Source organism: Monodelphis domestica, chromosome 4, assembly GCF_027887165.1.
Source record: "Monodelphis domestica isolate mMonDom1 chromosome 4, mMonDom1.pri, whole genome shotgun sequence".
Lineage (NCBI taxonomy): Eukaryota > Metazoa > Chordata > Mammalia > Didelphimorphia > Didelphidae > Monodelphis > Monodelphis domestica.
This window is the reverse complement of record NC_077230.1, coordinates 332,912,630-332,939,596: the sequence shown is the minus strand read 5'-3', so window position 1 is coordinate 332,939,596 and position 26,967 is coordinate 332,912,630. Positions and strand designations below refer to the sequence as shown.

At 38.1% G+C, this 26,967-nt stretch overlaps 1 protein-coding gene across 2 annotated transcripts in view; it reads right to left on the bottom strand.

The window, feature by feature from the left end:
• Window positions 1-26,967, bottom strand: part of RAB30 (RAB30, member RAS oncogene family) — a 124,798-nt gene that overhangs the window by 5,657 nt on the left and 92,174 nt on the right. Inside the window, exons 2-3 of one of the 2 annotated variants that reach the window (XM_007490883.3) lie at window positions 21,126-21,226; window positions 13,023-13,106 (exon numbers count right to left, since the gene is read on the bottom strand). In XM_007490883.3, the coding sequence (XP_007490945.1) occupies window positions 13,023-13,106; window positions 21,126-21,218 (177 nt within the window). In that variant the 5' untranslated portion in view covers window positions 21,219-21,226. The remainder of the gene's footprint in view (window positions 1-13,022; window positions 13,107-21,125; window positions 21,227-26,967) is intronic. The other variant, XM_056794910.1, reaches the window with a different exon arrangement.

The following is a 26,967-nucleotide window of genomic DNA, read 5'->3' as shown; positions in this document are numbered from 1 at the left end:
TAGAGAAACCAATTGGAAGGTTACTGCGGTAGTCCAGGCAAGAGGTTGCCAGGGCTTGAACTAGGATCTTGGTTCTGTGAGAACCAACTGAGAAGATGAGAGAAGGTCATGTATGGAACAGACCCTGTAGAGATAGAAACAAGATTTGGCAAATGACTTGATAATAAACTCTTACCCTATCATTTACCAACGTATGACAATGGGCAACGACACAGAAGTACGTCTCTCTCTGGAATTTTGTCTCTACAACCCCAAGAGGAAGAACAAAAATGGAAACTTGTATATGCTATGGCAAATTCATATAATTTTTGTCTATTTCATATATACAATATACATCATAGTAATATACTATGTATATCTGTATGTACGTCTTATTCTCTTAGCATACCATAAATTCCCAGAGGATAAAGACCATTTCTAATGCTGTCTCTTCTAAATTTAGTATCTCCTTGAGTGGAGAGTACACTACTCTGCAATCAATAGGCATTTAATAGTTGTTGAATCAAAGGAGCATTCGGCATGAAATAGCCTAAAATAAGATCATGAATTTAGAACTAGAAGGCATCTCAAAGATCAGCTAGTCCAAATACCTTATTTTACAGAAGACAAATTGAGAGTAAGTACCCACGCTAAAGAAACCAGCGATCCTTCAAAGTATTATAAATCAAAATAGTCAGATTGGGGTCTAGAAAGGAGGAGAGGAACCGTGATTCATCCATCCAAAACTATGAAAGTCAATGCAGCCAGCATCAGAATTGAGAAATGTTTAACTGAGTGTTATCGGTCTTGGACAAACCTTGCAAGTGGTTTTAGCCAGAAAACTTGGAGCACAAAGGAACTTGGATGAACTGGGCTTGACCCATGAAAGATACTTGCTCTGGAAGGGTCTCCTTCCACAAGAGCCTGGCAAGTGGTCACTTATCACCCACGAATCCCATAATGGACACAAGTATCATTGGCTATAATTTGTCTCGGTAACCCCAGATCTTCTCTGGTAGGCATGTACTTAGGACATGTCTTAGGTTATTCTTAAGTTTCTCTTTCCCAAAATCAACTAAGTGATGCCTGATTTGTGACCCCAAACCTAAGGGCAGCACATACTGCTTACCCTGTACTCATGTTTTCCCCTCCTTTCTATAGATAGATGACTTCTGCAAAGACCGCTAGAGCAGAGATCTTTTTAAATTTATTTTTAACAGATTTTATTTGTTATTAATTAATTTATTTATTTAGAATATTTTCCCATGGTTACATGACTCATATTCTTTCCCTCCCTTTTCCTCCCCACTCCCTGAGCTCCTCTCTGATACTTTCTACACTAAAAACTTTTGTTTTCCTTTGCTTTTTAACCTTTATTCCTTTAGTCAGTTGTAAAGTTGTTTTTTGTTTTTTGTTTTAACCCAACCTCTTTCTTGGATATACTGGGAAAGCAGTATATAGTATCCTGAAGACTAGATTTGAAATCAGAAGACCTGGCATCAAATCCCACTCCAATATTAATTAGCTATGTGATCTTGGAGAAGCCATTTTCCTTCTCTAAACCTCACTTTCTCTATCTATAGAGAGGGAATAATATCACTTATAATATCTATCTCATGAGGTTGTTGTGGGGAATTAATTTGGTAAAGTTTAAAGTGTTAAAGGTGAGCTAAAATTACAATTAAGAGGAAGAAAGTAAGACCAGGAAAATAGGGGTAAGGATGGAATAGAGATTCCCCAGTGAATAGGCAAAGACCAGGGGCTATAGGAGACACAGAAAAGACCTCTTCCCCAAGAACCCTATGACAAGGGCCAAGAGAAATCAAGCAAAGATTTAAGGCATCGGTTTGCTGAGTCCTTTTTCTATCTGGGGACTGAAAAATTAAAAAACATGTTTCCAACTAATTCTCTATGGCCTTGTTCAAGTCATTCATTGAAGTTCTCTAAGATACTTTGGAAAGTAATCACACCTTCAATGCTTAAAGACAGTGAGCTGGGCCAGATGATTCATGATTATGATATCAAAGAGAGAAAGAGAACATTTTAACCCCTATGTTCTCAGATCTCCTTGGAAGACTCACAAAAGAGCTATAGGTAATGTGGTGTTCTTCTGGAGGAAAAGATTCTTTAGCCCTGGAGCCTCTGGGATTTTTTTTTTTGATTCAATGGAAGTCCTTACCAATCAATTATTTTTTTTTATTTAACTGATTAATTAAGAATATTTTTCTGAGCCATCTGGGTAGCTCAATGGATTGAGAGCCAGGCCTAGAGATGGGAGGTCCTGGGTTCAAATCTGGCCTCAGACTCTTCCCAGCTGTGTGACCCTGGGCAAGTCACTTGACCCCCATTGCCTAGCCTTTACCACTCTTCTGCCTTGGAACCAATACCCAATATTGATTCCAAGACAGAAAGTAAGGGTTAAAAAAAAAAAAGAATATTTTTCCATGGTTACATGATTCATGTTCTTTCCCTCCCTTCTTCCCTCCCCCCTCCCAGAGCCAATGTGCAATTCCACTGGGTTTTACACGTGTCATTGATCAAGACCTATTTCCCTTTTATTGATATTTGCACTAGCATGATCTTTTGAGCCTCTAGTATTTTCCAGACAACACGACTATAGGTCTTGAGATGGAAAGGACCTTAGACATCCTCTGACCTAAATCTCTCATTCTGCATGAATGGAACTTCAGAGAGATGAAGTAACTTGCTCAAAGATATACAAGTAGGAAGTGGTCATGAAGATTCAAACTCGGGTTTTCTGACCCCATATTAGATTAAGTAACAAATGAACTACCCTTCAGTTTTCAAAGTTATATTAGGGGGACAGCTGGGTGGCTCATTGGATTGAGAGCCAGACCCAGAGATGGGAGGTCCTGGGTTCAGATCTGGCCTCAGACACTTCCCAGCTGTGTGACCCTGGGCAAGTCACAACCCCCATTCCCTAGCCCTTACCACTCTTCTGCCTTGGAACCAATACCCAATATTGACTCTAAGATGGAAGGTAAGGGTTAAAAAAAGTTATATTAGAAAGAATATTGCATTTTTAATTGGAAGACTCTTCATTTGAGTCCCAACTCAGCCACTTAAAAAGTTGTATGACCTTAAACCAGTCATTTAACTCCTCTGTAATTCAGTTTTCTCATATGTAAGAATGGGAATATTAAAAAAAAAAAACACCTTATCTTCTGCCTTAGAATCAACACTAAAGTATCAATTCTGAGGCAGAAGAGCAGTTAGGGCTAGGTAATTGGGGTGAAGTGATTTGCCCAGGGTCATACAGCTAGAAGTGGCTGAAGCCAAATTTGAAATTAGATCCTCCCCAGGCTTTCTATCTACTGAGTCACCTAGCTTCCCCCAAAATGGGAATACTTAAGACTATTCACCCAAATGCTACAAATCCTAAGTAATGCACAACAAACAAACAAACAGACAAAAAAAAAACAAAACCCTGAGGTTTCACTTCATATCTGTCAAACTACCAAAGATGAAAAAAAAAGGAGAATAAAATGTTGGAAAGACTATGGAAAGGTAGCACTCTAATGCATTGTTAGTGGAGCTGTGAACTGGAACAATCATTCTTAAAATGATCTGTAATTTGTAAGGAAATTGACTAAAATACCTCCATGCCTTTTGATCCAGAGAGTTTGCTGCTGGCCACATACTCTACTCCTAAAAAAGTTACCCACAAAAACAAAACCCCACTTACACCAAAATATTTATACAAGCCCTTTTTGTGGTTGCAGAGAATTGGAAAAAAATAAATACCCATCAATTAGGGAATGGTTAACTAAGCTGTGGAACACAAATGCAATGGAATATTGCTGCATTATATGAAATGGTGAATGTGACAAATAGAGAAACGTGGAAAGACATATGAACTTAGGCAAAATGAAGTAAATAAAACCAGGTAAACATGCACAATGCCTTCAATGATGTAAAAAGGAAGGACAGTAACAATCTGAATGGAACACTTCATAATTATAAGTACCGAGCTCAGCCCCAAAGAAGAGATATGAGGAGATACCTAATATTTTATAAAATGCTCAATGCCTGGCACATAGTAGGTATTAATAAATGCTAATTCCTTTGTCTCACTTCTCCTTCCATGTCCCTCCATTCCTTTGGGGTGATGGGGGGGGTTGAATAATTGCTTTTGAATATCAGGCTTTTTTTATTTTTTTGGTTTTATGCAACTTCTTTCTTTCTTTCATCATACTTTATTATAAGAGATAGCTCTCTAGGAGATTGTGGAGAGAGATACAGTGGAAAATATAGATGGTACAAAAACAAAAGATATCAATAAAATTTCCTTTAGAAAGGGCTAAGCTAAGGGGCAGCTAGGTAGCTCAGTGGATAGAGTGCCAGGCCTAAAGTCAGGAGAATCTGGGTTCAAATGTGGTCTCAGATTTGTTCTAGTTATATGACCCTGGACAAGTATATAATTAGAAATTCTTGAACCCCTAGACTTCATCTCCCAGAATCCTTTTCCCTTCATCCACTTAGCATCCTATGCATGTTGTAGTTTGATAACTCTTCCCTTTTATCTCTTTTCTCTCCCAACCCTGGCTGAGTTAGCTCTTTTTTTACTCTAGCTTTTTATTTTAGTTATTATTAATAAATATTATTAAATATAATACTTGGAGTTATCATATATTAATTTTTAAGCTTACACAAGTCACTGAACTCCACTGCCTAGCCCTTATCAATATTCTACTTTAGAACTTACACTTATACTATTTCTAAGACATAAAGTATGGGTTTAAAAAGAAGAAAAAAAAAAGCTAAGGTTCTAAAATTCTATGGTTCTAAAGCCAAAATTAGAGCAATATATTTTTGTGGCCAGAAAATCACAAATTTATTTCCAAAACTATCAGTCATATCTTAGTCCCCAAATATCTTAGACCCCAAATACCATTAAGATGTCTCTCAACATGTGCTAAGATCTTGAACTGCTATTCATTTCCTATGAGTTATTAGGCGAAGAGAATGACAGAAGACCTAGTTTTCTTTTTTTTGCCACAAATCACAAATATAGAAGTTTTTATGTACACTTTGAGCTGTTCTTTGCAGCACCTATTTGCCTATGGCCCTTCCTCAAATCTTCAAAACCCAACCAAATAGAATGTAAGCTTCTTGAGGGCAGACACTATTTCAGAGAATTTTTTTGTTTTATATATCTTCAGTTTATTGTACAATGCCTTGCACATTCTGAGGGCTTAATAAATATTAATTGAATCAACCAAGGCAAAAAAAAAAAACCAGCAATTCATATTGCTCAAGAGAAAAGCCAGAATTAATTTGAACTAGAACAACAGAAACAAAAAACTGGTATCCCTTATCTGCCTTAACTTCCTTCAACTTATTTTCCTTCCCCATTAAATGTTCTGGAATCAAGAGAAACTAAAACCACGTCTTTTTTTGGGAGGGGGATGCTGCTTAATGGTTGTTTTGTTTTGTTTTGTTTTGTTTTTTCATTTTAGAAGAAAATTTTCTATTTGCTTTCTCCCACCACCACTGGAAAAAAAAACAAAAACACACCACTGGTTTAGACTTTGGGTCCAGGCTTAAATTCCAAGATTTGTCTTCCATTATAGCCAGGAGTATTAATATTGCTAATAACTATTAATAGTCCTTTTATATAATTGTTTATGGTCAAAAACATTCTGTTTTCATTGTTTCTGACACTAGCTGACTGGGTGACTTCCAGAACTTCTCTGATCTTGCATTTATGCACCAGTAAAATGGGAATTAGAAATAATCACACTTTAGACAATGTCAAAAAAAAAGGGGGTGGGGGGTAAAATGGCTGAACAAATTGTGGTATCTGATGGTGATGGAATACTATTGTGCTCAAAGGAATAATAAAATGGAGGAATTCCATGGGGACTGGAAAGATTTCCAGGAATTGATGCAGAGTGAAAGGAGCAGAGCCAGGAGAACATTGTACACAGAGACCGATACACTGTGGCACAGTTGAACGTAATGGACTTCTCCATTAGTGGCAATGCAGTGATCCTGAACAACTTGGAGGGATCTAGGAGAAAAAACAATATCCACATTCAGAGGAAAAACTGTGGGAGTGGAAACAGAAGAAAAAACAACTGCTTCAATACATGGGTTGAGGGGATATGATTGGGGATGTAGACTAAATGAACATCCTAATGCAAACACCAACAACATGGAAGCAGGTTCTGATCAAGGACACAGGTTATTAATACCCAGTGGAATTGCCTGTTGGCTGCCGGAAGGGTGAGGGGAGGGGAGAGGGGGAAATAATATAATTCTTGTGACCAAGGAATAATGTTCTAAATTAACTTAAAAATTTTAAAAGGGCAAAAATTTGTTTCTAATCATATAACCACCAACAAATATTTTAAAAGAAATAAATTAATTTTTAAAGAACTGTAATGAACATAAAAAAATAAAATAAAATAATTTCAAGAAGAAAAAAAATAACACTTCTCAAATCACCATAGAAATGTGACTTGTTGTTGGTAACTCATTTGTTTAAAGTAGTAAATAGTAGAAGTTCTAGTATGGGACTCCGAGTATTGTCAAGCCTGGCAATGAACTGTGTCTTTCATCCAAGAACTATCCCATCTCCATTCATAGTATACAAGATTCTGAGCTGGAAAGATCTATGACCTCCTCATTTATAGATGAGGAAACTGAGGCTCAGGGAGGGTAAGTGAATAACTGCCCTACTCATGCAGATAATATTTATTTAAATTTACTTCCTTGATATGAGTTGGAATACTCTTTCTGGTGAGATTCCCAGCTAGATGTCTGACCACCAAGGGGAAATAATTTTGGCATCTGAAATCCATGGAGACGAAGGCATAAAGGGGTTGCAATCTGCATTGGTGAAGAAAAGGCCTTTTCCCATGAAATGACATATTTTGAGATACTGAAATAACAAGGGAGATGTCGACAACAGTGAGGCTTTTACAGATCATTTTCTATTCATGGGTCCTTCAGAGCATTTGCATGTAGAAAGGATGGTGGAAATCATCTAGTCCAGTCCCTTACAGATCCAAATCTCCTTTGATCCCCACAATAATCCTGTGAATTAGAAAGTTGAAGTGTCATCATTCCCATTTTATAGCTAAAGAAATGGATGCTTCTAAAGATTAGGTGACTTGTCTGAGATCTCCAGGATGGCAGTAACAAAGGCAGGGACTTCAAGTCAGGCTGTGGCAGGCAGCAGTGGGGTCTTAGAGGACAAGAAACACAGCAAGCTTGCCATTATTATTAGAACTCGTGATACTGAAACTTCTTCAAGCTTTGGGTCTACTCAAACCTGTACCATAGACAGGGAAGTAGGGAAATACACAATCAAATGGTGTGAAAGGTTTCTGTATTAGCTGCAATTCATACTTCCTTTCTAAGAGCATTCTTTTTTTTTTAACATTTTAAGAGAAAATTCTCTTTTTTTTTTCTCCCACAGACTCTGAAATTGATATACTAATAGCTTCAGGCTGCTTCTAATGGTGGGTCCCTTGATTGATGTTCCAACTCATGCTGTTTACGAACTAATTAATAAATCAACATCTATTAAATGTTATACCACCTACCATGCTAAGCACTGAGGACACAAAGTATATGGCAAAAAATGACAATTTTAACAATACAATACAATTTAAATATTACAATGGTAAATCAAGCATCACTAAAACCTTCTCTAATACAAAAAACATACATGTTAAAAGCACCTACTGTGTGAAAGGTAGTGTGGTAGGCACTAAGAATAAAAGGCAAAGGGGCAGTGAGGTGGCACCTAAAATGAGGAAGTCTCGAGTTCAAATCTGGCCTCAGATATTTACTAGCTATGTGGCTCAGGCAAGTTACTTATTCTCTGTTTGCCTCAGTTTCTTCAACTATAAAATATGGATGATAATAGCACCTACCTTGTAGGGTTGTCGTGAGAATTAAATGAGATAGTTGTAAGAAATGCTTAGCATAAGGAGTGATTAGGTGTCTCAGTGGATTAAGAGCCGGGCCTAGAGATGGGAGATCCTGGGTTCAAATCTGGTTTGTGAAATGAAATTCTTGGTTCTCTTTGTCTATTCTGAGTTTGCATTTGTAAAAAGGGAATCTTTTATTCTCTTTGCATAGTTGGAGTTAACTCTTTGGAATAACATAATTTAAGTACCCTTACTTAGTACCTCACTAACTCTCTTTTGTCTATTTTTGAATTAATCAACAAAATCGAATACACCCATACTTAACCCTAAAGTAAGGGAAGTCCACAAACTCTTACTCCTAGGAGGAGAGTTAACACCTTTGGAGGTGAGAAGCCAGCAAGATACTTGGAAGAGCTCCACCCTTTTTTCTAACTCAAACAGTCAGAAACTTTTGAATTCTTTTAAGAGTTCACACCCTCATAAACCTGTGGTTCCAAAGGTGTGAATCCTAGAAGGAGAGTTGCTACCTTCAGAGGATGAGAGGTGTAACAATTTGAGACTGTGACTGGCCCCTGTGAAGAGGGGCAGGGATAGGAAACCACCATAAAAAACACAAAATCCTAAAGCTGGCAGTCTGGTGAAGTTGAGTCTCATGGAGTGTGTCTCCTGGAGATAGTCTTTGAGGGAACCTTATTGGAGACTACAGCAGGGGTTGTGAATTCAACTTAGACTCTGACTCCTGGGCTACTCTATTGAGTGAGTAAAAAGGCTGACTCCCTTCCTAGTTTCCTAAGAGACTTAGTTTCCATCTTGGAGGAGGTCCTCACTACTGGCCCTCCTAGCAGAAGACTAGTATAAGGTATTTTCTCTAACCTGTTTCACATTTCTCTACTTTATTGTTTCCCCTCTGTTTTGGTAAATAAACTGCATCCAACCATTAAATTTATCCTTTACAGGACTCAGATACTTCCTAGCTGGGTGACCCTGGTCAATTCACTTAACCCCCATTGCCCGGCCCTTACTGCTTTTCTGCCTTGGAACCAAGACACAGTATTTATTCTAAGATGGAAGGGAAGGGTTTAACAAATACTTAGCACAGTGTCTGGTATGCAAGAGGTACCATATAAATGCTTATTCCCTTTTCTTATGTGAAAATGGCCCTTGCCTTCAAGGAATGTGTATTACACTCAAATGTCTCAGCAATGTGTCAAACATATTTCTCCAATTATACTATTATACGGACCACAGGTTTAGAGTTAGAAAAGACCATTTAATCCAAGAGTTCTTAATTTGTTTTGAGTCATGAACCCCTTTGGTGGTATAGAGAAGCCTATGGACCTCTACTAGAATAATGTTTTTAAGTGCATAAAATAAGATAAAATAAATGGGATTACAAAGTAAACCATTTGTGTTGAAATTAAAATGTAATTATTTTCTCATCTAAGTTTAGAGACCCCTTGATCTTTGATCCCTAACTAAATGTAGGCACCACAGACTTCTGCATATCTGGGACTTACATTAAGGACTCCTAATTTCATCTATCCTCCTCCTCCCCCATCATTTTATGTTTAAGGAGCTAAAGCCCAGAGGTTATATGACTTGTCCAGAGTCACACAGGTAATACATAGCAGAGCTGAGATATAAAACTAAATCTTCTTACTCTAAATTCAGAATCCTTTCCACTGTATGACACATTTAAATGAGTATTGCTGGTGTCTTCAAAATAAAGTGTATGAATGATATTATACCTCATCCTATTTTTACAGAGACGTTAATTTTATTTTTCATAGGAAATAGCTGTTTTGGTGACTCTAGATAAGTTACTTAAGCTCTCTGAGCCTCAGTCTCCTCATCTACAAAATGGGGATAAAAATACCTGTAGTACTTACATGCACGGGATTGGTTGTGAAGTTGAAATTAAATAAACTATATGAAGCATTTTCTAAATGTTAAAACACTATATAAATGTCAGACCTTATAACTAGTAAGGAGCCTCAACCAAAAATGGTCAAGCAAGGACCATGGAGCTTTTCTTATTTTCAAAGGTGGCTAAGGAGAAGTGAAATATGAAATGAAAGAAAGCACACACACATGTGTTTTATATAGCATATACATAAAGAAATCCTTTGTACTCAACTTCTTTCTTCTTAAGAGCCTTATTGCTAAGGCTTCCTGGGTTGACAATTCCTTGCCCTGTCCTTCAGCAAGCAGCAGACTGCAAAAAGCCTTCCTCCCCGCTCAGTGTCATCCCAGTAGGCTGAGCTTTTGAATTTTCTATTTGGCATTCACATGGCTTTCACATCCTGCTTTTGTTTTCCAGTACACTTAGCACACCATTCATTATTGTATTTGGTATGGATTTCATTGCTATGAGGGACGAATTTGAGGAGTGGTGGAGCCAGCTGACTGCAGGGGCTCTCAGGACAGCCTTCCAAGAGAGGGACTGTTCATGGCTTGCTTCTATCCCTAACTCAGGAAACCAATCATTTTAAAACTAGTTTCCTTTTTCCTTCTCTCTCTCCCTCCCTCAGCTTCTCTGTCTCTGTCTGTCTTTCCTTCCTCTCTCCCTCTCTGTCTCTGTTTTTCCATCTGCCTGTGTCTCTTAACACAACGTCTCTAAAGCACTGAATAAGAAAAAAAGGTTTGTCTTAGAAACCCAAAATGCTTAATGCTGAAATCAATATTGCTTAAATTGTCTTACATAGTTGGAACACTGGAGTGACTATTTTTATTTTTAATGTTTTTTCTTTAGGGGACTCAAATATCATGGCAAAATCTAACCATCTTTATTTCAAGACTTCTATGAAGTGGACAGAGGAAGGATTCTCTAATGAGAGAATCTCTGGTTCTGTAACACAGTAGGGATTTTCAAATAAGGGGTCCTTATTAATCCTACTAAATGACTCAATTGACTTAAAAGGTGAGTCCTATACATTTCTAAAAACTGATCAGGAAGTTCTCATTTTGAAGTCAAAATGCATGCAAAGAATTCATAGTTAGGAATGGAGTATAGAAGTCCAGAAAGATCTACAAATGAGATGCAGTTTCTGAAATATAATCTTTACCAAGCTCTTTTTATAAATTCCATAGGAAGATACTTCCTAGCTGTGTGACCCTGGGCAAGTCATTTGACCCCATTGCCTAGCCCTTAGCCCTCTTCTGCCTTAGAACCAATACCCAGTATGGATTCTAAGATAGAAAGTAAGGGTTTAAAAAAAGTCCATAGGAGGCTGTACTGTTTAATAAACTGAACCTAGGAATTACTAAATTGTCTCTAGTATTTCACCTCTAAAATAGGATCATTCACAATGACACATGTAAAACCCAGTGGAATTGTGCATCAACTACCAGAGGGGGGTGGAAGGAGGGAAGGGAAAAGAACATCTTGTAACCATGGGAAAATATTCTAAAATAACTAAATAAAAATTTCCAAAAATAAAAAAAATAGGATCTTTCATTTTTTTAGGGCTGGAATCTTAAAGACCAGTCTAATGCCATTCTCCTCATTTTACAGATAAGGAAACTAAAACTCAGAGTAGTAAAGTATTCTTCCCAAAGTTACCTAGCTCATGTGTCACAAAGCCACAGTTCCAATTCAGATTATCTAGCTCTAAAACCAGCCATCTTTCCACTAAGTCACAGTTATTTCGAAAAAGGGCTCTTTTATCATCACCTCCATTCTAATAGGCACAATCCTCCCTTCCGCCACTACTAAAATTGTTATCCAGATGAACCTACCTAGAACCATGGAATTAAAAAGTTGCAAAAGGTCATCCGGTCCAAACCCCAAAGTACAAATGTCCTCACCAACATTATCTGTCTTCTAATTCAACACCTCCAGGGTGGGAAAAGGCAGCGTCCTTCATTTTTTAATAACTACTCGTTAGGAAGTTTTCCAAATATTCAGCCAAATCTGCCTCCCTGTCATTTCAATCCACTGAATCTACTTCTGCCCTTTGGAACCAAGCAGACGATGCCACATCTGTCCTCCCTGTCGGCGGACAGTTCTCCAGAAATCAAAAGACAAGAGTCAAGCCCCATCTCCAAGCAAAACATCCCCAGATTGGATCCTGCTGGAAAGGTTTAAAATCCTCAATCCATCCCAGTCACCATGTATTAAGAGCATCCTGGCTTCCTTCACAGAAGTGTTGGAAAGACTCATCCTGTTAGAAAATAAACACCTTTTGCATGGACTAATGGTTATAATTTTAAAGACAAATTAGACTTAATATGATCCATATATATATATATATACATATGCACATATGTAATAGATGACATTATACAATGGTATCATATGCGTATACTAGATCATGTAGGATATACAGATAAAAATAAGCCATTTAACCTCTGTTTGACTCAATTTTCTCATCTGTAAAATGAGGATAATAATTACACCTGTGAGAATCAAATAAGATATATGTAAAATGCTCATACATGTATAACATATTATGTGTATGCTTAGATATACAGATATTCACATATTTGGTCTATTTACACATATTACCTATTTATAAACCATTCATGATGTCATGTGATATCTGGCATATATGTCACATGTGGAAATACCAATATCTGTGAATATATACACATGTATATATGTATGTGTGCATACTTATATATAACCGATTATAGGTAACTGGTAGCACAGTGAATACTATGGCTGGAGTAAGCAAGATCTAAATTCTAATCCAAGTCTCAGTTACTTACTAGCTGTGTAAATCAGTTCATTTTTTTTTTGCCATTCAACTTTTTATTTTAATAAAAACAGAATATGTACAGCACATGCAGTGCTAACATCTAAACTAATGCAATAAGCAAGTACTAAACCTACAGTGACTTAAAATTCAGTCTTTACATTCAGCAAGTTTAAATCCATTCTTGAATATGTAAATCAGTTCATTTTTATTTGCCTCATTTTCCTTCTCTGTGAATTAGGGATCATACTATAATATCTACTTTGCAGGGTTATTGTGAGGACCAGATGAGACAATAATTATAAAATACTTAGCATGTGCCTGCCTGATACATAGCAGGTGCTATTTTTATCCTCTTCTTCATCATCATCATCAAAGCTCACTATTCTCCTAACCTCACCAACAGCACAATGAGCACCTTATTAAAATTCTAGAACCTTACCTTGACTTTCTCGCCATTAATCTCCACCGTTTTAATCATAAAGTCAACCCCAATCGTGGCTCCTTGACCTGGTGGGAAAAGACCCTAAAAAAGAAAACAGTGGAGTTCAATAAACTCTGCAGTAAATGGAACCATACCAGACAGGTAGACCCTTTGAAGGGAGCAAAATACGCCAATATTCCTAAATGTCAGATCTAACTTAGTCATTCCCCTGCTCAAAAAACTCTCACTTACCGCTAGCCTAAAACCCAAACTCTGGTTTGGCCCAGAAGGAAAGCCCACTGAGGTCTGATTCTGCTCTAGCCTTCCATCTTCACTTCATCCTCAGTTTAGCTAAACAAACCTATTTGCTCTTCCTCATACCCAGTTTTCTTTCCATACCTAGAATACGTGCCTTCCTCAATTCTGCCTCCCAGACTCCCTGGGCTCAATTTAAGTGCTGCCTCCATCAGAATGTGTTTGATTCTCCCCAGGTGCTAGTTTTCCATGCCCTCAAATTTAATTTATATATATAAAAGCCATTGGAGGAACTGAATTATTTTGCCTATTTGTCTTTTTTCCCCCAGGGCTCAGCACAGCATCCGGCACACAGTAAGTACTTAATAAATGCTTATCCAGGGGCCCCTCATGGATTGCTGAGTCCTGCTCTAATCCCTAATTGTTTTGAACCTAGTCCATCCTTAACATTCAGTAAATACTGGTTAGAATGCTCCCTTAAAACTCAGTTCATTTCTTTCAGCTGAGAGTCAAAACTCCCATTGCACAGTATCTAACCTACAGCACAGCAACAGGATCACTAGTATCAAAAGTACTTGAAGGAGCAGCTAAGTAGCTCAGTGGATTGAGAGCCAGCCTGGAGACAGGAGATCCTGGGTTCCAATCTGGCCTCAGACACATCCTTGCAAGCCACTTGACCCCCATTGCCTAGCCCTTACCACTCTTCTGCTCTGGAACCAATACAAAGTATTGATTCTAAGATGGAAGGTAAGAGTAAAAAAAAAATTTTTTTTTAATGCTTATTGAATCATCTTCTGTGTAAAGACACTATTGCTTCTATGAAGGTTGGCTCATCCTGATCCTGATCCTAAAGAAAGGACTCATTTTGAGTGAAAGGGAGAAAGATTAAGTCATTACAAAGTCACTGAAATAAAAAAGAAACAAGGTTTGAGAATGAGAGAAGGTGGGACTGAAGCTAGAAAAGGCAGCGGAGGATGACAACTGAGACAAGACAAGGCAAGTCTAAAGATGAAAATCGAGGAGCGTGGATAACATAGCATGAAATACGATCCCTGGGATGCTGGAGACAACAGAAATTAACTGAGAATTCAAGATTAGAAATGTGATGGTGGAACCATTGTTATTATCACTGTTCATTTGTTTCAATCATGTCCAACTCCCTGTGACTATTTGGGGTTTGCTTGGCAGAGTGATTTGCCATTTCCTTCTCTGGCTCATTTTACAGATGAGAAAACTGAGGCAAATAGATTTGTGTGACTTGTGCAGGATCACATAGCTAGTTATGAACTCAGGTCTTCCTGACTCTATACCTAGTGCTCTATCTACTGAACCACATTCCTGTTCTTGGAACCATAACCATGTACAATGATAATAAATCAAAATCAGAGTTTTCCCTATTTTTAGAATTTCCTGACACCTCCTTCACATACCATTCGGTCTTGTACATCTCTAATGTACTTCTTGTGTACTATGTTTATATCTAATTTTTATGCCATATCTTCCTACTAAACTATAAATTCAGTGAAGACAGTGTCACATCTAAACTATCTCTCTAGCATCTAGCGTTGTATTTTGCATCCAGCTGGTGCTTAATAAATGTCTGATGAATGAATGAGTGAAACTTGATTTTTTCTGTGAGTTGTGCCTGTCAACAACAGAGAAGGAGCAGGTAGAAGAGGACAAAAGACGGATGAGGGTGAAGTGGAAGGAATAGCTTCCCATGTTTCTGTCATAACCTGAGTAAAACAAAATATGATAACCGAGTTCCAAGAGACATGCACCATCATCATAACTCATTGGACTCAAATTAAGGCCATCAGGAACGGTCCAGCTCCCCCGACTATTAGCATTCTCTTTCTTCTCCCCCAAACTTCAGCTGCTCCAAACACAAAAATCACAACCTCTGCACCTGGCTGTGAAACAACATTTTGTTTCCCATCGACATGGATATCCCTTCCAGTGATGCGGATCCCAGCCCATCCATACCACTCATTTTGTGTTAGTGACTTAGAGCACTCTCTGCACACACACATCCTTGTATTTTTTTGCCCCTCTGCCAGAGTCACTGCAGAAGGGGGAGGGATTCATCCAGGGCCCAGGACAATTTTGTACTGTTCTTTATTTCCATGGGTTGCCATGGCCAAAGAATGCATCGCCAAGCAGCCAGCCCATGGCGAGGAGCCTCTCTTCTGTTGCTTGGCTGGTCCCAGAAAAGCAGACACATTCTGCCATTGGAACCCTTCTCAAAGCCTTTCTCACCAGCGGCCAGAGCCTGGGCTGCAGTGACGTGGCCTTTGAGAACTCAGAGGTCCCCTCCACACCATGATGGAGTGTTGGAATGACTTTACTCCTCAAACAATTTCCAAATAGAAAGGCATCAATGCGTAACCTTTGAATGGGAAATTGGAGGTGGGGGAAGAATGGGGAAAAGGTTTCATGGAGTCATCCTGGAATAATGAAAGGAGCACAGACCCAGGACCAAAGAGATCTAGGTTTTTGTTTTCCTTCCAGCCAGATGACCAGCCATGTAACACTAACTAGGTGACCTGGGGCAATTCATTTCACTTCTCTGACTCAACTTCTTCATCTTAAGAATGGGAATAATGATCTCATTTGTACTACTTACAGAAATAAGAATAGTAATAATAGCTCACAGGCTTGACCAGTCCCAAAGTGTATTTCTCACAATAACCCTGAGAGGTCAATCATTGTAGGGGAAATTCGTTATACATCCTAAAGTGCTACTTAAAAATGAGCTGCTATTGCCTAGCCCTTACCACTCTTCTTCCTTGGAGCCAATACACAGTATTGACTCCAAGACAGAAGGTCAGGGTTTTTAAAAAAAATGAGCTGCTTTTAGGATCCTTTCTTTTTTATTTTTCAATTCAACTAGCATTGATTAAGTGTTCTACTACAAGTAAGGCACTGTGGTAGGCACTGAAGAGACAAACACAAAAATGAAATAGTCCCTGACCTTAAGGTGCTTTTATTCTAAATGGGGGGGTTGGGGGTGGAGGGTGTGAGAACACAATTTGTACACATTTAAATGATTAAAATAACAAGGGCTAGCGTTTGTCCAGTTCAGTAGGGAAGCAGAAAAATTGATGGATTTGAATATAGGCTTGAATTCTAACTCTGTTTCTCCCTGTGTGACCTTGGACAAGTCCCCCAACCTCTTTGGGTTCCAGACCCCTCATCTGATGAATTGGGAAGAGGGGGGAGAGTTGGACTCAATAATCTCCAAAATCCTTTCTAATCTAAATCTTTGATCTATGAATCTCCCAGTTCTCTTTATTATTAGCTCCAGCAAGATATGACTGAATCATAAGTACAGTCCACTAAAAGGCCAATTAGGGAAGTATATCTAAGGGATATAAGGGGTGAGAACAAGACTAGACAGAAGAAAGGGGAGAGAATAGGGTTTAGAGCCCCTTTGGCACCTAAATATTTAGCAGGGTACATGGTAAAGTGAAAAGGATGCTAGCTCTGGAGTCAGAAGACCCTGTTTCAAATTCTAGTTCTGATGTAAATCTGTATGATCTTTGGCACATCATTTCACTTTCTGGGCCTCGGTTTCCTCATCTTTAAAATGAAGAATTGGACTAAATAGCCCCTGAGCTACCTTCTAGCTTTATACCTAGCTTCCTATGATTTAACAATCATGAAATGATGGGAATTTCAAAATAAAGGGATCTTTGTCACAGATTGGAAAAGAAATCAAATATCCATCTTGTCACATCTTAAATTATGAAGGAATCTTAGAAGTCATCTGGTCCAGAGGTTATCAAACATATGGTCCAATGTTGCCCTCTAGAGTTCTCCAAACCAGATGAAAATGTGTTTGGGAATTATTCCCCCTAGATATACTTCCCTAAATAGCTTATTAATGGATTATACTAATGAACCTAGCCTCAGTCATATATTGCTAGAGCTAACTGTAAAGAGAATTTGGGAGACTTGTAGATCAAAATAAATTTTAAAAAAAAAGAGTGTAGATAATTTTTAATATGATTTGCTGAGTTAATATATTGACCACAGGCTCCATTCCTCTATCTGGGGAAGCATGAATCCCCTCAACAGCCATCCTGACCAAATGGCCATCCAGTCCTTCTAGAAGAACTCCCAACAAACTAGGAACTTGATGCTTATTGAGGAAGCCCATTCTAATTTAATGGTGAATAACTCTTTCTTGTAAACATAGGGCTTGATGTTCTTCAAGTCTGGCACAGCACAATTAATTCATCTAAAGCTGCCAAAAATGAGTTTAAAAAATCACACAATCAAAAAGATGGCAGTAAATAGCCATACAACCACCCCACTCCCAAGTATTCCCAGATTTCTACCAACAAAACTAACAAGGACTATGTTAGGGACTCTTGACTCTGGCAGCTCTAACTGGGTCATTCTTAGATAAACTTGTCCCCAACAAGAGAGTTCTTTAATTAAAGTTTGCCCCTCACAGACAGAGCCTGAAACCAACAGAAAATGTTCCCTTGCATGTCTGCAAAATATGTAAATGTAAACATTCATATCTTTACACACAAATATTGAAGTAATTTCATTCTCATTTGGCTCAACTGAATCAAAGGCCTGCCAAGCTTCAAGTTTATAGCCCCAGCTGTTTTGTAACTTAACAAATGCCAGAAAAATTAGGAAACTTCTCAATGTTCCTCCCTGTCCTTTTTCCAAATTCATATAACTAAAAAACAGCTGAATCCAATTTGTTCAAACTTTCTAGTGAGCAGAAATTACTGAAGCAAAAGGTTTTTTTGATTTCAGGCTTTAAGAATGAACAGAAAAACCAGAATAGAGGAATAGATAGAGGGCTGAAGAAGAGGATGCAGAAGGAATCATAGAAATGGAAGTTACTTTTTAATTTTCATTATGGAATTGAGACTCTTAAAGATAGAGTTCTGGGGCCTCTAGCATTACAAAGGTTGAGATTGTTCACACTATTCTAATTACTGGACTGGGCATTAAAAGTCTAAATTTCCAGCTCAGGTTCTGATTCTATACCATTTATCTCCTGCAACTCACTTGCTTTCTCTGGATCTCAGTTTCCTCCTCTACAAAATGGACAAGGAAATGGCTAACATCATTTTCAACACTAAAAAACAGATTTGCCCCAGTAGAATGTAGGCAATTTAGTAGCAAAGAATATTTCTTTTCCTTTTTGTCTTTCCCCAACACCTAATACAATGCTTTGCACATAATAATTGCACACAAACTTCTTTGTTGAGTTGACATCTTCAACTAGGAATGCTCAGCTAACCCCTTCTATCATCGAGACACACACACATGATGCTGTCTCTTTCACCTTTGAGCAGCAGAGGAGACAGCTGAGGTTCCAGGGAACTGAAACCATTTCTTGCGTCCATTGAGTTTCCAGTTGAATTCTGGGTCTGATTAGGCTCAAATGCCTGGTCACTACTTGATTTTACAAACCCCCCTCAACAAAGGAGGAAAGGGAGGAATCTAGCATCCAATTTCCAATTAACTTAATCAGGGACAACCCATGACATTTTCCCAATGACTCCCCCACCTAATCCGACTCCAAGGTTACCTCCTGGCTATGGTACCCAATCTGCCACATGAATTTCCCTTTGCCCCACTTTAGAAGCCTTGATCTTTCCCAAACCATCTCTTATAGAGGCAGAACAAGCACACAGCGCACATGAATTTTTATTGACAGAACCATCTTTTTCATTTTCCCTCAAAGAGATAGCATGGTAAAATGGGAAATGCACTACACTGGGAGTTAGGTCAACTGGATTCAGGTCCAGACTTTATCACTGACTAGCTATAGAACCTGGGGCAAGTCACCCCATTAAATCTCATTTTCCTCATCTGTAAAGTGAGAGTGATGATGCCTGCAATAATACTGCAATCTCACTTGGGTGTTATGGGGATCAAACAGATAATTAATGTACACGGATTTTGCAAGAATAATACGAATGTAAACTAGAAAGTGTGGAGAAACACAGAAAGAAGGTCAAATTCAGAAGCCTCCTTTCTTTTAAACAAAAAACATTTGATTGCCTCAGACACTTCCTAGCTGTGAGACCCTGGGCAAGTCACTTGACCTCCGTTGCCTAGCTCCTTACCACCAGCCTTGGAACCAATACCCAGTATTGATTCTCATACAGAAGGTAAGGGTTTTAAATTTTTTTTTAAAAGTTTGAAACTGTAAACAATGATTCTCAAAGCCCTCTAGTACAAGACTCCCTTTAAATGATCTAGAGATTGGTCTTTTGGGTATTTTTTTACTTATACCAGGTTGTTATGCAAGCCAAATAACATGCCATTTCATTTCCAGTTTGGTTCAAAGAATATTTCTGGGTTTTTTGTTCCCCTCAAAGAATTTTAGGAAAAAAAAATATATATGGATTCAAGCATTATCCAGTCTGAAGTGAACTATATGGACATATATTATAAATATATTTTTCATATATATAGATATATATGTAAATACATGTATCTAAAGATATATATTTAAATTAAATATTTAATGTTTAAATATTAAATTTATGTATCTTTAAATATACATATAAAGATAGATCGATGTATACATATATGTCCATATAGCATGAATATTTTTCATATTCATACATATTTAAATATGTCTATTTAAAGATATGTCTTTAAATATTAAATATATGTATCTTTAAATATTATATCTAAAGATAGTTATATACATGTATGCCAATATGTCATAAATCTATTTTCATATCTATACATATATAAATATGTTTATCTAAAGATGTGTATTTTTAAATATTAAATATACATATCTAAAGATAGATGGATATATACACATACTTATCTATATATTATAAATATATTTGTCATATACATATTTCCACTTAGATTTAAAATGTCTTGCAAGGCATTTTATGTGTGTGTTTGTATGTGTGTTTAATACTGGATTGTCATTTTAGTATATATATTTATATATTTGGATACATAGGTTAGAAGATACTTTAGAGACCATCAAAGTGTCCAGCTCCTTCATTTTACAGATAAAGACACTAAGGCACAGAGGTTAATGGCTTGCCCAGGGTCACCCAGTTATGTCTGAGGTGGGATTTGAACTTGGGTCTTCCAGACCTCGAGTCCAGTTTTTTCTCTAAGTTTAGTGTTCAACACAGTTGGAACCACAACTTGGTAGGAAGAAAATGAACATGGCATATGCCATCAAATTAACTTTGTAATTCAAGATATGAAAATAATAGAGAAGTAATTAAGACAAATTTATCTGATCAGATGGGAATTTACCACTACACAGACCCACAAATGAATGCCATCCCAACCACATGATCTGCTAGCTTTCTATTTTAGCTAATTCTTCTTGATAACTAACTAGGTGCTAAATGCCTCCTTTGTAACTAGGTGTTTCTAACCTACTAAGTCAGTCCACCTTAGATTTTGTGCCCTCTAAACTTTGTTGCCCTTAAGCAAAAGAGAGGTAGCCTCAGGGACAGCTCTGGTCTTCAAAACAGTTTTTGGTTCTCTGGTTCAACGTGAAGTCCTCCTTGTATGAACAAAAGGGCTGTTTTGTTTTTAAATAAAGCCCCACATCAACGTGTCATTAAAAACAAAACTGTTTTGTTTTTTTTCTTCATTCATTCTAAAAAAGTGACAAGTGGGTCTGAAAAGATAACCAGTAAATTTTGGTTTGTTTGTTGTCTTGAATTGTCACAAATTCTAGAAAAACCTGAGAACGACTGAGACTGCAGAGTACATATGGAAAGAGTCTATTAGAAGTATAGCCAAAGGCTGTAATTTTGGAACCAGTTGGAACCAGATCTACTCCATCAAATGCCCGTCGCAGGACAGCTCCCTCCATCCCCGCCAGGAGCATCTTACCTGAGTAAAGCGTCGAACCAGGCAAGTCTTCCCCACACCAGCGTTTCCAATTAAAACAATTTTGAACAGGAAATCATAATCTTCCATACTCATTGACGCAGCTGCGAGGCAAAGAAGCACGATGATTAGGAGGACTGTGGGAAGCAGCTCCGTGGGATGGGGCAGGAGAGCTTTATCTACTCTGTCCCGGCTCCTCAGTAACGCCTCGCCTGACTCATCGGAAGAAAAACGCGACTTTCCTCCTCGAGTCACAAAGAAAGTGACAAATAGGTTCTGTCCCGGCGACCTTTAGCCCTCCAGCCAGTCAGAACACGGGTCCTCAAATGATAAGTTCTACTTTCTTTTGGAGAGGGAAGGAGGCAGAGGTTCAAGGTTCAAAGGGAAATACAAAAACGCTGTTGGTATGCTTGAGATAAGGCAGAGGATCACTGGGAAGGTTGTTGGGTTTATTTGTTTTTTTTTAGTAGGAGAGAAGTGAAATGGGAATCAGAGGAAGAGTTCTGAGCCAAAGTAAAGAGGTATCCTTCCTGGTGTAGGTTCCAATTCTGACCTGGACACTTCCTAGCTGAGTGACCCTGGACAAGTCACTTAACCCTCATTGCCTAATCCTTACCACCCTTCTGCCTTGGAACCAATACACAGTATTGATTTTAAGATGGAAAGTAAAGGGTTTTTTTTTTTTTTAATAAATTATAAATCAAGCCCTAAATGGAGCTGGCTCCAACATATCAGCCATCACCAAGTTCCTGCTTGTATACCCCCCAGAAATGGAGATCTCATTACCCTCTGAGACAGAACACTCCATTTGGGACAGCTCCAATTATCAGAAAATTCCTCCTTTGGCTTCCCTCCATTGGTCCTGGTTCTAGCCTTTGGAGCCAAATAAGATATCTATTCAATGTTATTGTAACTAGGTGGCACAGTGGACCCTGTTAGCCTTGAAGTCAGAAAGACTTAAGTTCAAATCCTGCCCAGATACTTAACTAGCTAGATCAGGGAAGTCACTTACTTTTTCTCAGTCTCAGTTTGAGCCATTCTCCAATTGATAAATGGGCAAGGGACATGAATAGGCAATTTTCAGAAAAAGAAATAAAAACTATTAATAAACACATGAAAAAGTGTTCTAAATCTCATAATCAGAGAGATGCAAATTAGTCTCAGTTTGCTCATCTGTAGAATGAGCATAATAATAGCACCATTGAGATTCAAATGAGGAAACATGGGCAAAGTACTTTGTAAAGCTCAGTATAAATTCCGGTATCATATTCTCCTTACATGGCAGTTTTTTAGATATTTGAAGATCTCTCACTTATGTTCTCACAAATTATTTCCCCCCCCTGTCCAATTCTACCAAGTAATTCTCCTAGGAAACAACGTTGAGTTCCTTCACCTCCCTAGTCAAATTCCTCTGGGCATGCTTTATCAAAAGACTAAAGGTGGCAGCTCCAGAGAACTCATGATGAAACAGTTTCCCCATCACCTGAGAAAAGTGATGGCCTTTGGACTGTTTACTGAGGCTTTTTGTTTGTTTGTTTGTTTCATTATGCTTGGTTATACTTATTTGTAAAAGAGATTTTGTTTTCTTGCCTTCTCAATTGGGGAAAGAGGTGAGGAGGGGTAGAAAGAAGAGAATGCTGATCTGAAAATAAAATAAAATGTAATTTTAAAAAGAAAAGGAGGCTAAGGATGAAGTGAAACAGGATACAGCCTGTTTAAGGCAAAAGGCTGCTTGGCAAAGTTAGGGGTTGGGAAGGAAAGAAACCATTGACCACAACAGTGGTCTATCAGTAGAAAGGGATCGTGAGGACAGGTCAGGGGAATTTGGGCTAAAGACAAAATCTGTTGCATAGAAACCAATTCCAGAGCCTTTGGGCCAAAATCTTGGAGATCATTCAAAATGCACTCCAAAGTCTACTTTGGAATGATGACAGACAACTTTGCCAAGGTCCAGATGGCCATACCACCCCACCAACAGGGGCCACTTTCTCAGCCTGAGGGCAAACAACAGAGCAACCTCAATAGATTTCATTAAATATTTCTCCTTCAGAGCATCTGCTTATTGTGGAAGAGAAATTGGCCAGATTATTTCTCTCTCTCTCCCTCTCTTTCTCTTTCTCATCCCTTGAGTTAGAAAAGCATCTGGAGTCTGTGAGAAAAACAATTATAAAAAGAATGAGGGGCCTCTTTCACAAAGTGGTTTTGGTTGGTGGAAATAATATAAGACTAGGAACCAAGAGTTTCATTCAAGTTCCAACACCAGCTGTGTGTGACTTTTAGAAGAGATGTTCTAAAACAAAATCTTGGAATAAGAAATGGGAGGGCTAGATGGGACCTCAGAACAATGGTGTCAAACTCAAATAGAAATAGACTCTTGTAGCCACATATTGATTTAGAAAATCACAAACTAACATTATCTATGTTGCATGATATTTTTATTTTTAGTTAAATGTTTCCTAATTGCATTTCAGTCTGGTTCAAGCTGCACATGGGAGTTTTGTAGGCAATAAGTTTGACAGCCCTGTTATTGTTTTATATTATTTATATAGTATATACATGATATATTGTATATATTATATATTTTATACATAATATTATATTATATTTATATATTTTCCTTGTTATTATTGTAGTGGTTATTCAGGTACATCCAATTCTGGGATTTTCTTGGCAAAGATACTAGAGTGGCTTGCATTTCCTTCCCTGGCTTAACTTACAAATGAGGAAACTGAAGCAAACGGATTAAGTGACTTGCCCAGGATAACACAGAAAGTAGATATCTGGGGCCAGATTTGAACTCAGATGTTCATGACTAAAGGTCTAACACTCCATTCATTCATTGTGCCACCTAAATGCCCACTAAAAAGGTAGATATCCACTAAATCATGTTGCCCTCCAAGACTCATTTTAGGACTTCATTGCTCCTTCTGGCAAAGTAAAATTAATTTATTCATTAAAAATCCATGAACTCCCCTTTGACTCAGCAACACCAAACTGGGTCTGCATCCCAAAGAGATCATAAATTAGAGAAAAGGACCTACTGGTACCAAAATATTTTTAGCAGCTCTTTTTGTAGTGGCAAAGAATTGGCAATTGAGAGATTGTTCATCAGTTGAGGAATGGCTGAACAAGGTGGTTGTAATGAAATACTATTGTACCATAATGAATGATGAACAGGATGAGTTAAAAAAAAACCTGGAAAGACTTGTTTGAACTGATGCAAAGTGAAGTAAACAGAACCAGGAGAACAATGTATACAATAACAGAAATATTACATGATGATCAACTGTGAAAGACTAAACCATTATCAGGAAACAATTCTCCAATACAACCACAAGGGACTCATGATAAAAAATGCTATCCACAGCCAAAGAAGGAACTATGGGAATCTGAGTGAGGATCAAAGCATGTGAGTTACTTTCATTATTAATTCTCTTTCACAGCACAGCTTAAATAGCACTTGAAAGAAAAAAGAAAAAAATCAAAAGAAAAGAAAGACAGAAATGCATGAACACTCATTAAGCACCTCCACCCAATGTCTCTGGGAGACACAAAGATAAGTAAGAAACATCCCTCACTCTCAAGGAACCTATAGATTAGTAGCAGTGATGATGGCAAATACACAGATAAATTCATGGTGTTCTAAGAGGCTTAGTGAAGTCTTAAGCTCTTTAAATTATTCAAACTTTAAAATGCATTAAGATTTTAGGAAAGTGTACACTGCAGATTGAAAGAATGGTGCATAAGAAGAATACAAATGGCGCTGGGAACACATCACAGAGAGGAAATTTCCAGTGAGGAGACTTAAGGCTGTCTCCGTAGAGGAAGTGCTATTTAAGCTATGTTGAGAAAAAGAATTAATAATGATTAATAATAACATTTACATATTACTTTGCAATTTCAAAGCACAGGAACTTCTCATCAGCCCCATGAGGTAGATCGTTCAAGTATTATTGCACTTGAGGAGACCAGGTTTCAGAGACATTAAGTAACTTGTCTAAGGCCACACATCAAGTAAGAGAATAAGACTTACTCAGACAAACTCAGCATTGGAGAAAACTTGAGACAGTCTCTACCCCAACCCATTAAAGTATACTCTACAATATCCCTTAAATGTGGTCATCCTGCCTCAACTTAAAGACTTTACTGAGGGGCAATCTACCAACTCTCAAGAAAGCCCACTCCTTGGAATGAGGACATCCTGGGTTCAAATCTGGATTCAAACACTTCTTCATTGTGTGACCCTGGGCAAGTCACTTAACCCCCATTGCCCCACTTTTGCAGCAATTTTGACTTAGAATTGATACCAGGAGAGAGAAGGTACAGGTTTAAAAAAAAAAAAAAGATAAGCAAGGAATAGCTAGATGGCTCAGTGGATTGAGAGCCAGGTCTAGAGATGAAGGATCCTGGATTCAAATCTGACCTCAGATACTTCATAGTTGTGTGACCCTGGACAAGTCACTTAACCTCCACTACCTCCCTTTTGCAGCAATTCTGTCAAAAAGGAAAAGAAAAGAAAGTCCACTCTGCTTTTAATAAATGGGTTACTATTTATATAGCTAACATCTATATAATGCCTACTATATGCCAGGAATTGTACTAAGCACTATTTTTTTTTAATTTTATAGTATTTTATTTGATCATTTCCATGCATTTTTCATTAAAGACAAAGATCATTTTCTTTTCCTCCCTCCCACCCCCCGTGGCCGACGTGTGATTCCACTGGTATCATATGTGTTCTTGATTCAAACCCATTGCCATGTTGTTAGTATTTGCATCAGAGTGTTCGCTCCGAGTCTTTCCTCTGTCATGTCCCCTCAGCCATTGTAGTCAGGCAGTTGCTTTTCCTCGGTGTTTCTATTCCCTCAGTTTGTCCTCTGCTTTTGGATAGTGTTTTTTTCTCCTTGATCCCTGCAGATTGTGCAGGGACATTACACCACCACTAATGGAGAAGTCCATTACGTTCGATGATACAGCACTATTTTTTTAACCCTTACTTTCTATTCTAGTAACAACTCTTAAGACAGAATGTCAAGGGCTAGGCAAACAGGAGTTAAGTGACTTGCCCAGGGTCACACATTTAGGAAATATCTAAGGACAGATTTGAACCCAGGTCCTCCCAACTCTAGTCCTGGTGCTCTATCTATGATGCCATCTAGCTGCTCCTACAAATATGTCATTTGATCCTCACAACAATCCTGGGAGATAAGGACTCTCATCCCATTTTACAGATAAGCAAACTAATACAAATGGTTTAAGTAACTTGCCCTGGGTCACACAGCTAGTGTGTGAGGCTAGATTTGAACTCAGGTCTTTCTGCCTCCAGACTTAATGCTTTATCCACTATGACACTTAGCTGTGGCTAATAATATTTCTAAAATATGTGCTTAGTATGGTGTCTGGCACATAGTAGGTGCTATATTAAATGCTTATTGCCTTCCTCCTTTTGGACAGCTGTAATTGTTAGGAAGCTTTTCTTATATCAAATCTAAATCCGCCTCTCTGCATCTTTCACCCCTTGTTCCTAGCCCTACCTCTGAGACCAAGCAGAACAATTTGAATCTCTCTTCCTTTAAATCTTGAGAAAAGCTCTCATGAACTACCTAAGTCTTCTCTAGTTAAACATTCCCAGTTTTGTTAACCACTCCTCCTAGCCTCAGCCCACTTTCTCCAGCTCCAGGTCCAGTGTTGTTCTTACCAGCCCAGGCTTTCTGTCCTAAGAAAGATGGTAGAGATTATACTAAGAAGATATTCTTAACTGTGAACCACGTGTGAGCCTGTGCCACACAGGGTTACTGTGAAGAGAAATCTTTAATGTAAATAAAAGTGACTTGAAAACTCTTCT